The sequence below is a fragment of the Leptosomus discolor genome, chromosome 1, assembly GCF_034619465.1.
Source record: "Leptosomus discolor isolate bLepDis1 chromosome 1, bLepDis1.hap2, whole genome shotgun sequence".
In the NCBI taxonomy this organism is placed as follows: Eukaryota; Metazoa; Chordata; class Aves; order Leptosomiformes; family Leptosomidae; genus Leptosomus; species Leptosomus discolor.
Genome location: NC_141391.1, coordinates 2,158,744 through 2,175,653, shown reverse-complemented (window position 1 = coordinate 2,175,653; position 16,910 = coordinate 2,158,744). Strand labels below are relative to the sequence as shown.

The 16,910-nt window shown below is 44.8% G+C and overlaps 1 protein-coding gene across 1 annotated transcript in view; it reads right to left on the bottom strand.

Moving 5' to 3' along the window:
* The window catches only part of PGM2L1 (phosphoglucomutase 2 like 1), a 42,129-nt gene that overhangs the window by 20,504 nt on the left and 4,715 nt on the right, over positions 1–16,910 (bottom strand). Inside the window, exon 2 of the mRNA XM_086475626.1 lies at positions 6,700–6,867. Coding sequence (XP_086331752.1) covers positions 6,700–6,867 — 168 coding nt within the window. The remainder of the gene's footprint in view (positions 1–6,699; positions 6,868–16,910) is intronic.

Genomic DNA, 16,910 nt, shown 5'->3' with positions numbered 1-16,910 from the left:
GAGAAACAGTTGTGGGAAATAAAAGCAGTACAACAGTAAGTGACCAAACAGCATCAACAGACAGCTCAAGCGAGCAAACTCCTGAAGCAGCAAACCCTCGTTTTCAACCCATACTGTGCTTTTATATCCAAAACACCTTCTTAAAGACCCAATGGAGAAAAAGCCATTTTTTGGACATCCATCCACTCAGACAATATAAGGCCAGTGCTGGTCAGTGCCAGCCCTCATCCTTGCGTTCACAAGTCAGACACCTTTTCAGCACTGCTTCCAAAGTGCTCGTTCTAAATCTGCATTAAAATGATGCTTCCTCCTTACCCACTTTTTCAATCGAAAGTTTATTACTATCGACCTGCTCCAGGTGGACAAAGTCCTCAGTTTATATACTATGCAGACACAACAGCATAAATACAGGCTGCCATCTATACATCAAGGCAGAACGTTTCCAATGGCAAAATATCAGAGAAGAACCCCTGAGCAGGGAGAAGAGAGGGGAGCAGATGAAAGGAGGCAATTTTAAAAACCATGTTTACATTTTAACGGCAGTTTCCAGAGGCTAGAGTTCACCACAGTCAGAAAGCAGCCTTCCCCAGCACAAACACAGCACTGACCTTACCACAGCCAAGCTTATCTTTAAAAGGCTACCTCTTATGAGGGTGCAAGCTTCCTCTTGACAGAAGGGGTGGGGGTGTTTCATGCTAGAATTAAACAGATTTTTCCTCCAGTATTAAGTACAATTCTCTGCAATGTCCTTATCTGGATCTGACTCTGTATCACCAATAAGTAAGCTCTCAACTGGAAAACTAGCCTGACTCCTACCCGTGAAACTCAGTTTAGCTCAATTCTTTTAATGGTTATCTTCCTTTCCACCAAAGAATGTGCTTCAAACATGAACCAGAGGATACTGGCATCTCTTTGGAAAACCATTTCAGCCATAGATGTAGTGTTTCTATAGAGGGATTCCCAGAGAGAGGAAAAAACCAACAAACTTTAAAATAAATAAAACATAGTACTGATGAACTGGAAGCTGTGCCATGGCATGACTGCCAGGTGAAGTCACCTTCACACCAAACTGAAATGTGTTGATACACAAACATGTTCACACCACCTTGGCAACTTCTCAAGAACTTTCAGTCACAGTTGTAAAGAGAGAGATAAGAGACGAACGGGGAAAGTCGTTCAAGTGAAACTTGAACAGATTGACTAACATTTAAAGAGATGAACAAGCTTTCTTATCAAGAGATGCTTATTTAGGCTGGTGGTATCTTGAGATCAGAGGACACTGCAGAGCTTTTATCGGTACTACTTCCTCAATCATCAAGAGACTGCACAAAAAAAAAAGAAGATTTACAGAAGAATCAGGACCCTGTTAGACAACTGGTGCTAATCAGAAGCAGAAAATAGCGGCATACAAATGTTTTCAGAAGCAGCACGAATCAAGGTAAGTTCAGATAGAACAACTAAGACTGCTGTCCACATAAGGGACTCTCTATCAGGGAGCATAGTGATAGGACGAGGGGTAATGGTTGCAAACTGAAAGAGGGGAGATTTGGGTTAGATATCAGGAAGAAATTCTTCCCTGTGAGGGTGGTGAGACCCTGGCCCAGGTTGCCCAGAGCAGCCGTGGCTGCCCCCTCCCTGGCAGGGCTCAAGGCCAGGCTGGATGGGGCTGGGAGCAACCTGGTCTGGTGGAAGGTGTCCCTGCCCATGGCAGGGCATTGGACTAGATGGTCTTTAAGGTCCCTCCCAATCCAAACCCTTCTGTGATCAGAAAGTCAATACATTACAAACAACAAAACCCTCTTTACAGATGTGAAAGCATTACCCATGGTTTCCATTTCACACCCATGCCCAGGAGCTCGCCCTCGACAGTGGGGGCATCCCTTGACTGTTCTGGCAACCCTGGCATCTCCAGGATTCTGAACACACCAAATGTCTTCCTCACCCCTTCCTCCCAGGGACAGCATCATGGCTAGTTTGGCTTTTTGACTCTAGCACCCACACCCTTACACATCTCCCAGCTTTCTGCTCCCTCCATTCCTCAAGCACAGAAGAGCCAATGTCATTTTGTTGCTAAGTAAGGGCCTATATTGGGTTGGGTTTTGGTGTTTTTTGGGGTTGGGTTTTTTTTTTTGGTTGGTTTGGGGTTTTTTTGGGTTTTTAGCAGATTTGGTCTTCTGTACTTTTTCCCCTGCACTTCATCGCAGCTATTACTGCCTGAGTATTTTTGGCAGCTATGAGGTGCCACTACAATCCAAGTAACACTCTCCTCAAGGGCAAGGTGAGATATTTTTTTCCCCTAAGACATCCTCTTAAACCAGCCTCACTGTTTGACAGAGATCAAGGATTTTTATGATGAAAAATAGGAATGTCTTTACTTTCTGCCATAGAGAAGTTTTGCTTAGAATCAAGACAATGCGATATGCAGTATGAGAACAAAATACCTTAAGCTGAGCCAAAAAATCCCACAGCTGAAATCAGTCCAGCCCTACTGGACTTGTTTACTATCCAAATACCTTTATTAAAGCTGCAGGAAACAAAAATAAACAAAAAATGACAGCGAGAGGAAGAGCATGTGAAGTCTCTCAACTATCCGAACCCTCTACTCAAGTTTGCACCTATTTTTTTTCCAGGTGCCATTCTGCCTTTCTCAGCGGGACGTCAGTAACTCCCACACCCCTTGGGACAAGTTCTTTCTTTAATAAATCCCTCAATTTAAATAATTCCTATTGCCTTTTTACAAGACTCAGGTTTTGATAGTGTCCCCATTGAATTTCTCCTGGGATAGTGATGGTATAAAAATGGAATGGAAAGATTTTTGGTTGATGAAATCAAGAGACATAGTAACAGCTTTACAAAGTCCAGTATTTAAATCTTTCAACTATTATCTTCAGCTTTGCTTGTAGAGCGACAGGGAACTCATAGCAATGATGGAAAGACGACTGGTTTTGTCACTGTGGAGGTCAGTGACGGGTTACTTACCTATGAATAAAAGCAACTGGTTCAGCAGGACAGAAGCAATACTTGAGCATGTCAATCTAGGCTTTACGCCTACGTTACACACCCGCTATCTTCAGAAGAGTCAAAAGCACCTTCTGGTTATTCTGTACCTGTCTAGATCTGACTTTTCATGGTATCAATATGATGATGCAAATTAAGAACACAGCATGTGCTTTAGCATGCAACTTAACTAGGGTTTATTTTAACTGAAGGAAATATTTTTAATTGCACTGAAGTCTACGTTTTCAAATGGCCATTTATTACCATAGCAGGTAAGGACAAGTATTGAGAGACAGGGTTGCTCATGTTCAGATTTAGGTTCAGCAAACCTGTTAATGTCCTTAGTTTCTGAAACAAGAGTACTCCAACAGGTTAAACGTGATGCAGTTTGCTTCAGAAACAAGTTCTAATCCACTTCCCAGAGACTGCTTTTTCTAACTTGATATACGGCTTTAATAAACAACTAAAAATAGAAGCTCCACAGGGGGAGCAAATGAATACAACCCAGTTTGTTACTTTTAGAAACCGGTAATGCCCATGAAACCGAACTTGCAAAACACATTCCCTGCAGACCAAAACGAAACTTTTCACTTTCTGCCAAGAATGCGTTATCGGTCAGCCGATCCCAGCCCAGTCACACTTTCACGGGACTGCACAGACAAAGGCAGCACGCAACGTTCAGGCGCCCGGAGCATGAGCAACTCCAGCTTCAACAGACTGCCCAGCCCAGCAGCCAAGCGACTATGATTTACTTCCTCTGCATTATCAAGAGGTTTACTCTGCTTCAAAGGAAAGCAGACTTGTTAAAGTTGCTTTGATGCTCTTACAATGCCACCACCGGCAACAAACTAGTAGTTTAAAAACTATTTTTTCCTTAATCTCTCCAGCTCATTCCCACTGGATCAGGGGAGATCGCTTCCATGACACCAGTAAGCTTTGTTCGTGCCATGACAGTATCTGTGGCAGATGAGTCTGGCAGACTCCGATCAGCAAGGGCAGAGTTACAGGAAGCATCATTCTAAGGTGTGTCCAGTTTAAAGGTTGGAAACCTGAAGAAAAACTTGTTAAAAAGCAGTCAGACAGTAGGGTGGGTTTCAAATGCTACCAAGGAGCTCCAACGTGTTACTCCTTTCCACAGCCTGTATCAACAGCTATTGGAATTCGGTTTCACCGCAGGAGTTTGGGCTCCACTTGTACAAGCCACACACTAGCAGAATGTCAAACAGCTTAATAAAGTCCCAGCTGTTTCAAGTTGTAAGAGCACCACTTCACCCTGAGCCAACAGAAAACACTATTTCAGTCGTGTCTACTGAGGGAGTTCTATCAGAGCATCGACCTACAAAGAAACAACTCTTTTAAGATGTTTAAGCAAACAGTATTAAATGAGAGATTTTATCAAGCCTTTGTAAATCATGTAATAAACCACCTTTTATCAATACAGCTAAAGCTCCACTTATAAAAAAGTACTTGACAAAGTAGAGAAGATTCAGTAGGTTTATCCTAATAAAAACTTTTTGTTGATGTTCCAAGTACAATGGTTACAAATATATCAGGTCATTATGTTTTCAATAGTCAAGACTAAAGGTAGGAAGAGAGAAGATGTTTAAGTATATTTAACATACACAGTCCAAACCCATTTGTGTTTTATACCTTCATAGGGACACATGGAACATCCATTTTCTGACTCATGCTATTCACTTTCAAAAGGATTCAACACTTCCCTTTCCTTGCCTCCGACTACCTTCACTGGGGTGAGAGAAAAATACATTTTGCAGATTAAGACTCCAACTGCTTTTTGCTTAATATTTACCATAACAACGTATGTGCAAGAATGACTATCAAAGTCAGGAACGATAGTCTAAGGGGACTACAACCCGAGATAAATCAATGCTCTAATTCAGACTCTTCTTCCATATACTCAAAGTCTGGATAAATATCAGATCAATTCCAAACGTACTCTGAACTCATTTCTTACAAAGTTTAGTTGTGAAGAGTAGTTGTTTCGGGGAAAATTGGTAAAAACACATCAGCTGAAAAGCACCCTGGTACTATACAGTAAGCAACCTTAAGAACAAATCTACTGAGACAGCCATACAGAAAAGGAGCATGGATCACTTTTGATCAAAAACCTAAATCAACAGTGTTCCTTCCTTCCAAAGGTGTTTATCAGAAAGGTGGGGAAAGAAATGAGACAACTGGGAACCAAGTTCTTTGAGAAAGAACAGATCACCTGCCCTTGAACAACACAGTGCTTCAAAGAAAAGCAGAGAAGATTAAGCCCTATATTAGTCAACAGGTTGCTTTATTTGGACAATCACTCATACAACTCATTAACACTGCTTGAAAGAGAAGCAAGGAGGGAAACAGAGAAGAGTCTGATCATTTTCCAGCCCTCTTCTGGCATGCAAGGCCAAAATCAACAGAGGAAAAAAGGAGGGCAAAAGATACTGAAGAAACAAGTCCAGGAATTTGTATTTCTGGTTGTCAATCAACTTAAAGAGCTAGTCAAAGGAACCTAAAACATGGTCCAAAGAAAAGACATGTCAGAAGCGAGGAGTCTCTGCCAGCAGTCTTTCCCACCACAGCACTGACAGCATTCATGGCTCCACGGCAGCCTCCACCCAGCTCCTCATCTCCATGTACCAGCTTTCAGGCCCTTCTGAAGGTACATCCAGCACCACCACCAAGCAGAGCCTGATCTCTGGCAGAGGAGCAGGAGATGAGGACTAAAGCCTCCCTGGCCAAAACTTTTCCCCAAATGCACACCCATCCCATCAGACCCTCCCCAACACCACCAATACACAACTATCAAAACAGCAGTCAAGAGCTCTGTTTAAGTTCCAAGTCCTCCCTATCTGTATTCAAATCAAGAAGTCCATCCCAAAACACTCAAACTTCAAAGAACTAGTCCTCAAAAGAAGAACAACATCTGTTTACAATGTTTTCTTAGCAAATAATTCTGTAATGGTATCTCTAACCCAAATACACATGTATTAAATCATAGACAAGCAATGAATCATCGACTTCTCTGGAACAATATGTAACAGAAGATTTGCAATTTAAGAGTTTAAGGTCCTATCTCAAATTATGTTCTCACATTTCTACTTGAAAAAGTGCCAAGCGTACAGTGACGCCAGTGCACTTAACCACAACATTTTCTACAACCATCCAATGCAGTTGCAGGTCACACCACCTGTGTCACTGGAAGGATTCCCCAGAAGTTAAACAATTTACAATACAGTTGTTCTTCAGTCAGTCTACATATGCATTTTCATCTTACTTCCTGTTCATTTTCTTAGTAAAGCCTTCTATTTTTGTATAGTCATTCACAACTTTGGCTAAAAACGAAAGAAAAGGCTTGTGTGGTTGGGGGTGGGTTTGCTTTTGGGGTTTTCTTGTTGGTTTTTTGTTTACTTTGACAAAACCTATCAGGTTTTATGACAACTAATGATTTCCAGCTACAGAATAATATAATAAATTAACTACTGGCCAAATTCCAGTGGAAGTGATTATACCCTGCCTCCTAGGATGCCCAGTTAAACCTGTTCAAGTCACTTTACTGTCTTCCAGCACTTCATGCTATCACTACCGCTGAACGGCTGCCACGTTTCACCCTCTGCTTGGATTTCAGTGGTAAACTCCACGACCCAAACAGTTACTGTGAATCGGTTTGGTCCTCTCCTAGGCCACGATTCAGCTTACCTGTGTCGACTGGATCACCGTAAGGTCATTAATGTAGCAAAAGCCTGCTCCCATGGCAGAGCGAAGCCCGGCCGTCCCAAAGGTCAGCCGGCAGCACAGACGGTCCCGTAACTCTCTATGCTTTCCATTCTGTAACAAGCTTTCAATCTGTTCTTTTGTTTTTTGGTTCTGCAAAAGAAGAGTAAGGTCTTCATTTAGTTCTTGAAATCGGGATCTGAACCATACACTCATAGTTTTAAAGAATTCCCCGTTCTGCAGTGCAACGAGTTCCTCCTAGCCTGTCTGCACAAACTAGCCTTCATTGAAACTCAGTCCCACCGTATTCTTGTCTGTATCACGCTTATTCATACAAGATTCAAGAACTCTTGCTACCATTGACATGCTGATGTGTTTGCCTAGTCACTAATACACCTTCCAGATACATGAAGCCTGTCAGTGAGGAGCACAGGCTCTAGAACAGGCTCTTCCAAGGCAGGCAGCCCAAGTTAATTCTCAATCTGTGCTGCTGGAAGACAGACAAAAAACCCCAACTTCAAAGCAGCATTTCCTTCCTCCCCATCCGCAGGAAAGGTCTGTAAACAGGCACGGTAAAGTCAAGCTGACACGGTAAAACCAAAAATAACGCTTGTCTTTTCAGGTTACATTAATCGTTAGTGAGGTGGGTACAAGAGTCAAAGCCCTTATTTGTCGCAAACTGTCAAATAAAGACGGGTGCGTGTCTCTGAGAAAACCCCAGCCATCTCTGACACATTCCCTGCCCAGTTTATACACTGGATATAAAGGAGTTGAAAAAAAAAACAACCCAACAAAACCCAACCACCACAAGTGCTACTCCCGAAGGCATCCCATGCACCATTATAACAGCCGCTTTCACTACTCTCCAAACCTAATTTTCAACTTTATTTAGGAGGGTCTCAAGAATTTTGTCAGCAAAACCCAGAGAATTAAACCCAAGCTTTTCCAATTACTTAAAAGTCCAGAAAGAATGCATTTTACACACAGTACGTGATACAGCCACTAGACAAAGAATTCTCCAAAGCCATCGCTGGATTCAGAAGTAAAAAAAAAAAAGATTCAAATATTGACAGTCTTACGGGTCACATGGAAGAGCCAGAGACATACTCCCTTTCTGGCATCACCACTAGCCAACTTGCACATCTTTCTGCAACCGAAAGCTCCCTGCAGTTCCATGCATAGAGCACGTATCGCAGCAGGGACCTGCGGGTCGGCTGCTCTGGCACTACCTGAAAGGGGCTGCCCCAGGTCAGACCAAAGGGCTGGTTAGTCCAGCACCTTGATGGCCACTGTCAGGAGATGCCCAGAAAAAGGCACAAAGGACAGCGCAGTCACGGTGGGAAGCCGGACAAAGATGAAGGGCGATCTCTGTCTCCTACGTAGGGAGCTCCTGATTTGCACAGGAGGGCTCCCAATACCAACAAAAGGGATACAAACACCAGACAAGTCAGGACAGAGCATTTAAAAAAAAAAAGTGGTCATCCCATGCTTTTATCATCTAAACCCCATGACTAAAATGAACGGCCACCTAACAAGGAAAACGTCTGGCTAAACAGAACAGCAGGAAGCAATTCTCCTGATCTGAAACCCACTCCATTTTAAACAGAGTCATCGCATTTATGAAAAAAACGTAAGTTTGTCATTTCCAGGTACAGAGAATACCTTTACTCTCATTCATCGTTCAGCTGAGGACAAGAGGCAACGGGCACAAACTGGAGCACAGGAAGTTCTGCCTCAACACGAGGAAAAACTTCACTCTGAGGGTGGCAGAGCCCTGGAACAGGCTGCCCAGGGGGGGTGTGGAGTCTCCTCCTCTGGAGACATTCAAAACCCGCCTGGATGTGGTCTTGTGCAACCTGCTTTAGCAGGGGGCTGGACTGGATTATCTCCAGGGGTCCCTTCCAACCCCTGCCATTCTGTGGTCATACACATCTCTGAAAGGCTTAAGTCAAGTATTTACCTTAAGGTAGGAAATGCCACAATCCTATGAGTGTTTTAAAGTCAATCCCCCGCAGCACACAGTATGTTATGTAGCAGGGTGGATAAGAGACACCAATCATTGAGATCTCCCTCTGTTCATTCAGTATTTTCCTAAACTCACAGCTATGAGCTTCCAAGTGTACAAAACAGACGTACACTGACACTTCATAGCTATTCTGCACCCTCAGCTAATAATGAGGCTAGGAAACAATGGGACAAAATAGGGAAACTTTAATCTTAATTACCTATGATGATTATAATTAGTCAGCCACAGTTAATACCAACCACCCTGTCCTGGACATGCCCGGGGAGATCTGGGGCAAAGTAAGGAAACGCAAGTCCAGTCTGACAAAGAAAAAAATGATAGAAGAATATTGATGATAGAATGAATGAGTAAGAAGATAGAACAATGATAGAAAAATATCCTTTTACAACATGTACTAACAGGGAGCAATCACCCATAGGATGCTGTTTCGAAAGAAGGAGATGAGAAAGCACCCAGGTTTTATGACACAGGGGTTTTGAAGGGTCTATAAATTCATTTGGTGATCAAGAAACTCAGCCTGTTTACTGACATTGAGTTTGGACAAGACACTTCACAGCTCCTATAAACACAGGCTGGCCAACAAGGAGGCAATCAATACACAGCTTTAAAAACCAGTGACCCCAGCTGTGCCACAGCACAGCTCAAGCTGCACAAGTGCTTCTCCAAAACGGTGCTGCCTCTAGCAGGGTCCAAAGGAAGGGTTAAAAAAAAAAAAAAAGGCAAATGGGATCTGAAAGGCAAGGGTGAAGCACCCCTGACATTTAAACCAGAGGTCAGCCAGCTCCAGCTCTGCCAGAAGGCAGCCTCTGCAGCATGGGGACTCGTGCTCTGCACAGAGGGAGGCTCTTCAGGAGGATTTGAAAAACATTGGGGAAAGCACGATGATACAAGCTGCACACTTCCATTAGGAAAAAAAAACACTCCATAAAACCTGTTGAAAAATCTGAAGCTATTTCCACAGCTTGATAATAGATCTTGAACAATAGCAAGATGAGACATGTGAATTTAAAATTTATTCTCATTTCTTTGTGCATTAAAATAAATAATTGTTCAGGGTCTCAGATGGCTCTGCAACCAAAGCAAGCCATTACTCACAACACAGCTAAAAAAAAAAGCCTAAAAATAAAACAAAAACAATGGGGCACAACAAATAATAAGTCCCAGAAATGAAAGCTTCTCTTTTAGCTGTTCACAGGCAGTCAACCAGAAAACAAATGACTAATCCGAAAAAAGTCTGAGGCAAGAGAACATGAAAACCTCATTTCACACTATCATAATCCAGTACATAACTTTTCTTTAGAATAAGGTTATTAAATTACACAGCAACTTTTTAGGATAGGCTGTATTTCTTGCTTGCAAAAAATAGAGTAACGTGTAGTGCATCACGCAGTTTATGGTCTGGAGCTTTGCGAAACTGAGGCAAGACTTTCCTGAAGCAATAGCGCAAGCATTTATTTTCCAAATAATTAGCATGCATTTTTAATTGAAGCTACCTTATTCATTTCCTAGGGAACAACAATGAGCAAGCCAAAACAGCGTCTAAATAACACTTTAATTTGCTCAGGTGGCACCCAGTTCGCTAAAATTTCCTGCAATCAGAAAAGAAGGAGAAAAAAACCACAAGTTAAAGCTTTCCACGTATGACCTGAAACTCCTGCAGCACCAGAAAGAAGGAATTCCACAAGGCTTGGCATAAATTCAAGTGTGGTGATGATCTGTCTCACACTCCGGGTCACACATTCAACAGCACTGGAAGATTCATCTCCAGACAGCTGGCAGCACCACACCTGGGGCGCAATCCTCACTGCTTTTTATTGCCTCCTGCTTTCAATGTTTTCTCTCAAGTTGGAGCTTCAAAGCCCATGGACCAGTTTAGCTTCTTGCAACACACTGCTCGGGTATGAACACCCTTTACCACCCTAAACTGAGAATGGCAAAAGGCACTGCAGTCAGGTGGGGCTACAAGATAACGCTGATGTTTAACCCTATTGCAAATCCTCGAAAAAACAGGGTTTTTTGCTGTTTTGCTTTACAGTTATGAAATAAAGTAATACACCTGAAAGTTTCACAGCAGCTCTTACGAAGGTTCATTTTTCAAAGCGGAACAGCTGTAATGTTAAATCACACAAACTTTAACACTAGGCCGGGGTTATGAAGAAGGAAGTCTGGTATACCTTTACTTAAAGCATAAGTTCTACCATGTAGTCATTCTCTCCATCAGCACCAACTTTCCTGCCACGTGAAGCAAGAGGCATTAGGAGGATGTATGGGATTAGTCAAGCTATGCAGCATCCCGTTGTATTTCTAAGTCCCAAGGAAGCATTGTCAATCCCACCCAGGGATGCGATCATGCGACGCCGAGGCGAGAGGCTTATTAGCTGCTTTAAGTAGTTCACCAAAACCACTCAAAAATAACTGTACTCAAAAATAACTGTAACAGACCACTGCTTAGAAAAGATTTTCTCAAGCTTCTGAAGCCAAGCAAGGCAGCAGCATGGTGTTAGCACCAAACTCAATTAGCTTAGAAACTCAATTAGCTTAGAAACACAAACTCAGAACAACTGAAGTGCCTGCTCTCAACCGTTGCCTGGATTTAGTACATCACTAAGCGTCGTTAATCACAATGCAGAAGCCCAGCGTAAGCAAAAGGGAAGTTCCTTAGAGATTATCAACTACAGCGTTTGGTCATTATTTTTAATACCCTTAAAAAAACCCAAACAAACCAACAAGACTGCCTAAAGCTGCCTGTCTTAAGCAGAAACAAACTATGCTGTTTCATACAAAACCAGTCATTCCTCAGTAAGAGCCCTAAGCATCCCCAGCAGCTCTATCAAAGCAATCCAAATTCTTCTCATGGATTTAACGATTTGAAGACCCCACAGAATTTAGTGCTTCGTCTAAAGTCAAGTAGTACGTGGATGTCAACGACAGGACAAGAGCACTTATTTCAATACCCACCAAGCATGCCAAAACTCCGCACCGCTGGCCAACCAGACCGGCTGGAAGAGCAGCTGAAGGCCTCACAGACACGGAGCAGCTCAGGGAACACGGGTCAGGGTAGGGACCCCAGCTGCTGGGCCAGCAAGTGCAGCATCACTGTTGGGAGGCACAGAGGGTGGGAGATGAGAGCAGAGGTGCTGCGGGGAGCTCAGTGCCTGCAGCCTTACCCCACCAACATGACTTGTGTAGGGCCCAGAAGCACTAGGGACTCATCCAGCAGGGATACCCCATGGGGTTCAGGGGCTCACTGCCAGGGACTGGTTTCTCCTTCATTGTCCTGTGAAGCTGAGCGGGGAATAGCCCAGCAACGAGGCTGTGGTTGCTACCCCACACTAGGAAGCGGTTAGGAAGGAGGAAAAAGAAAAGGCTGAATCCATCTCAGTACCATGGCTTTGGCAGGGTCTGCCTGCTGCGATAGGAAGGCGTGTGTGCAGGCCCGAGCCCAGCGCCAGGCACGACGTCTGCCAGAAGCAGCGCTGACTCTCGCAAAAGAAGGGAGAGATGGACCCTCCAAAGCCTCTGAGCCCCACGCCGCTACTGGTTTTCAGAGGATTACTTGTGGAAAAAGCATCTGGCAGAGAGCAGAGTCCTTCAAGCACACACACATTTATATACATAAATAATATATAATATAATATATATATGCGTGCTTGAAGGACTCTGCTCTCTGCCAGATGCTTTTTATATATACATGTAGGTCAGGAGGCAGGACAAGGCAGCAATCAAGAGGCAACAGATGCTGTTCCTCCCGCTCTGGGTGGGGAAGGGGTCCTGGCCACTGCCAGCACTGTGCAAGGAGGCAGCAGATAAGGTGACAGTGGCCAGGAGGGCCCTGGAAGGAGAGGCCATGGCTACCTGAACGTACACTGCTGGGGCCAGAAGAGGGACAGGGAAGGGAAGAGCTGCCTCTGGCTGGCGACTGGGCTAGAGTTGGGTTTCTGACTGCAGCGCTCTCCTTGGTTCAGCAGGGAGAGGGTACGTAGGAGAAACAGCACCAGTTTCCCAAGTCTCACCTCACAGGGAGCATGCTCCAGCCCCCTGACCATCTTGGAGCTCCTCTGCTGAACTTGCAACTAGTTTGTCCATATCTATCTTGTACTGGGCGGGTGGGGAAGGCACAAAACCAAACCAAAACCCATCTGGACACAGGCTAACAAGTGCTGGGTGAAGGGAGATTAAAGTCCTTCCCCCACAATGGCCCAGGATGCTGTTGACGCCGCTGGCTCCTGCTCAGCATCCTGCCTACAGAGACTCCCCACACCTTTTCAGCAAAGCCCAGCCCCAGCTTGCACTGCCCCAGGGGATTCCTCTTTCTCACCTGCAGCCTGTCCTCGTTGAATTTAAGTTAATGGCCCTGCTGGACCATTCCCCTGGCCTGTCTGCTTGGCCCTGAATAGCAGCTCTGCCCTCAACTGTCTGCTTCCCAATCCAGCAGCACCTACAAGCGTGATGCAAGTGCCCTCAGAGACATTGATCTACCATTTTAAGATGCAAATTTGTGAAGCATTCTGAATTTTTAAATAGCTTTGAGGCTTGCCATTTGATACACGGGGAGTAGAGAGCAACCAGAGGTCAGGCAATGTTTTCCTATCCTATTTCAAGGCGACTCTACCAAGTACATTCAGGGAGTTCCTCCCATTCTCACAGAGCGCGGGGGTTTGCACCACTGACAAGCTGGGAGGAGAGAGAATGAGACTATCAGAACCTGCCCTTCAGCACTTCAGATTCACTGCCACAAAGAAATGGAAACAAGAAACATGTGGGACAGAGACGGGCAGGCTGCTGCGTGGGTAAGAGTCTGAATGTAGCTCCGCACTTACACGAGCACCAGAAAAAAGTTCTGCATTATTTTTTTCCTATAACATCATTACACCAATATATATATACACACACACACACGTGACATCTCTAGAAAGCTCGTACTACTTCCTCAAAATCTTTTTTGCAAGTTACCTGTCTTGTTTCCGACTTCAGTTCTCAGTCAGGAACTTCACATAATCTGTATTAGTGGTCCTGGGGAGTTAAATTTTAAAGCAGTTATAATGAATTTTAAGAAGAGGGAAGGGGTTGAGCCTGCTGGGGATGCAAGATATACTTTAAACTTACAAAAATTTACTGCCAGAATCATATACAGGGCAGAACCGTGGGGTCATACCCTGCAGTCCAATTCAGCAGTTGAGCCTCCGCAGCACCATCACAATTAAGAACAGCCTGGGGTTTTATTAAACAAACAAGGAAATAATCTCTGCTGAATTCAGTGTTACACATCATCTTCAGTTTTCTATGTACTGCATAGTTGCCTACTGAGACAGAATTACACTTTTTTAGTAGCTCATCAGGATACAATCCAAAACAACCAGAGAATTAAAGTACAAGGGCATTAGCTGAGTATTTCTTACAGGTTCTTTCACTCAGTGATGTTAATAATGTGCATTTATGGCCAGAGTCAGGTTTCAAAGCCAATATCCTGTCAAAAAAAAAGTGGCAGTTTACAACTTCCATAGTGATAATTTTTTAGTTTATAGACACTCTTTGCATGGAAGAAGGGGCGGGGGAAAGTCTCAAAATTACTTAGAATTCAGCAAATTTGACAGGCACTAATTAAGTGCATCAAGCTTCGCCCAGCAGTCTTTGTTTTTTTGATCAGCAATTGTTTTAAGCTTTTTCTTTCCAAATAAAATCAAGGTCAATCCCTAAGATCCAAACACACCAGAGCACCTATTTGTAGGAACTCCTAGTGAAGCCAAACAGAGCATTGCCCATGGAGCATCACTTTACATGCACAACTTCAGGCCAGCAGCGGCACTTGCATCAAGTGCTCATTTACAATTTCTAAGAGAAATTGTAGCTTCCCATTTCCTCTTGTTAAGCAAGAAATGTTTGGTTTATAGTCAGCGACCACACCAACATTTTTTGGTTGAGTAATCACAGACAAGCAGTTACTCAGGCTATTTAGTGCAGCAGGAGAGAGAAAGGTGATGGTAGAGCGAATCACGGCTGAAGGTACCGTACTTGAGAGGTGGAAGGCTCCCTACGTGACCCCCTTGTCTCTGCCAACCCACTGGAGCTACAGTTCCACCACGAGTTTGCCTTGTCCTGGTTTGTTCCTGAATCCTGGTGTCTTGGAGAGCCGAAACACCTCTGTAACAGTCAACTTCTGATAGGGAGCCCACAAGACCGGAGGAAGCCAGGCTGAAAGAGCATTTTAGGTACAGTCTACACCCATTCTGCCCATCTGGAATGAACTGTGGAATAGATTTGATCCATGTACCAAAACCAGTCCCCCCAGTACTGTCCCCAAAGGCCCCAGACCTCCCCCATATGCCATACAACCCACGTACGCAGGATACAAGTCCTCACGCTACCAAAACCACCACCCCACCAGCACTTTGAGCTAACAAGAGCAATGAGCTCCTGAGGCAGGGAGACTGCACAAGAGGGGCCTCAGCCAAGCGCTACGTAGCATTCACAGCGCCCATCGACCCCGGAGGCCACCGACAGCACGGCTACAGCCACACTGGGCTGCAAAAAGCACGCACAGACCGCGCTGCTGACGTGCTGCTTCCCTCCGAGAGAGGGGGACGGGGACATCACGCTGTCTTTTCAGAAATGCTAGAACCTGGAAGCCGTATCTGTGAGGAAGCGCCGTGAAAAGCTAGCAACTCGCTGATTAGACACCCATAGCCACGTTTCAGAAAAAACACGGGCAACACAAGACCAAACGCTAACGGCAAGAGGAGCAGAAGTACAGCTCGACGTCCTTTAATATAATTCTGTGGCTTGGGGTATAAAACAGGAAGGAGTCACAGGCGAAGCAGATCACATCGCTGTGGTGTTCAGCAATCTGAGTTCACAGCACAGATTTCACTCTGTTCTCTGCTCTTCTTAAGGGTCATGGTAAGATTGCGTCCTGTAAACATGAGAACATCTTTCTGTTGGCATCCATTTCACTACCTCTATTTTTGTGGAAGATTTTGTACAGTTTATATAAACAAGCTAAAGCAGATTTTTGTTTCACAGAACAGGACCTCCAGAGGCCACCTTTTCCAACCCCCCTGCTCAAGCAGGGACACTGACAGCCAGTTGCCCAGGACTCTGTCCAGACAGCTACTCACTATCTTCAAGGACAGAGACTCTGCCACCTCTCTGGCAACCTGTGCCCGGGCTGGGGCACCCTCCCAGTGAATAAAGTTTCCCAACGCTCAGAGGGGACCTCCTATGTTTCGTTTCGTGCCCAATGCTTCTGATCGCATCAGTTAAAGAGAATGTAACTTTTGCAGTGACCCAATGAGATGGAAGTTAGTTTATGTATTGTAATACGTAGCACAGGACAGTCCCTGGCAAAATCTCTGGTTCACGTCATGGAGAGAAAGAAGCGCGAATCGCAGGACTTGCAGGGATGTCCTCAACACCACCAGCAACCCATGGATGCAGGGTTTGGCACTGGGCATATCTTTAACCTCAAAGAAGTGAAATATTACCTCCAGTCAACTTGACAAGCATTTGTCTTCCAGAATTTTGCCTCCAAACCCTGACAGAGATGGGACCAGATCACAGCATGCTCCTGTCCTTTCCTTCCAGAGAAGAGTATCCTGTCTGTACCCCATCACAGTTATTCAGGGATCTGGAAGCTCCTCACAGCCACGAGCAGAGGTAGCTCCCCATCCTTCTACCCTGGTCTACAGGCAGCTGGAAGCTCCCCACAGCTATAGGTAAAAGGATTTCTGTACCGCCCTCCATCTCCACACCCCATTACAGTCTTACAGGCAGCTGCAAGCTGACCACAGTCATGGACAAAGGCAGCACCGCACCACCAACCATCTCTGTACCCTACTACCCACCACCCCCACAACCCATCACGGGCCTACAGGCAGCTGGAAGCTCCCCACAGCCCTGGACAAAGGTATCTCCACACCACCTACCTCCATATCCAGGTATTCCACCACCCCCATACCCAGTCATGGTCCTACAGGCAGCTAGAAGCCACAGACAAAAGGAACCTCCCCACCACCCTCCATCTCCGTACCCCTCCATCGCCCTGCCAGCAGCTAGAGAGCCCCCGCAGCCATGAAGAGAGTCACCTCCTCACCACCCGTACCTCAAGTACATCAAGTTCCTCAAAATAAAGTTTCTGATTCATGAACTTATTGGCTGGTTCTTACAGTCTGTG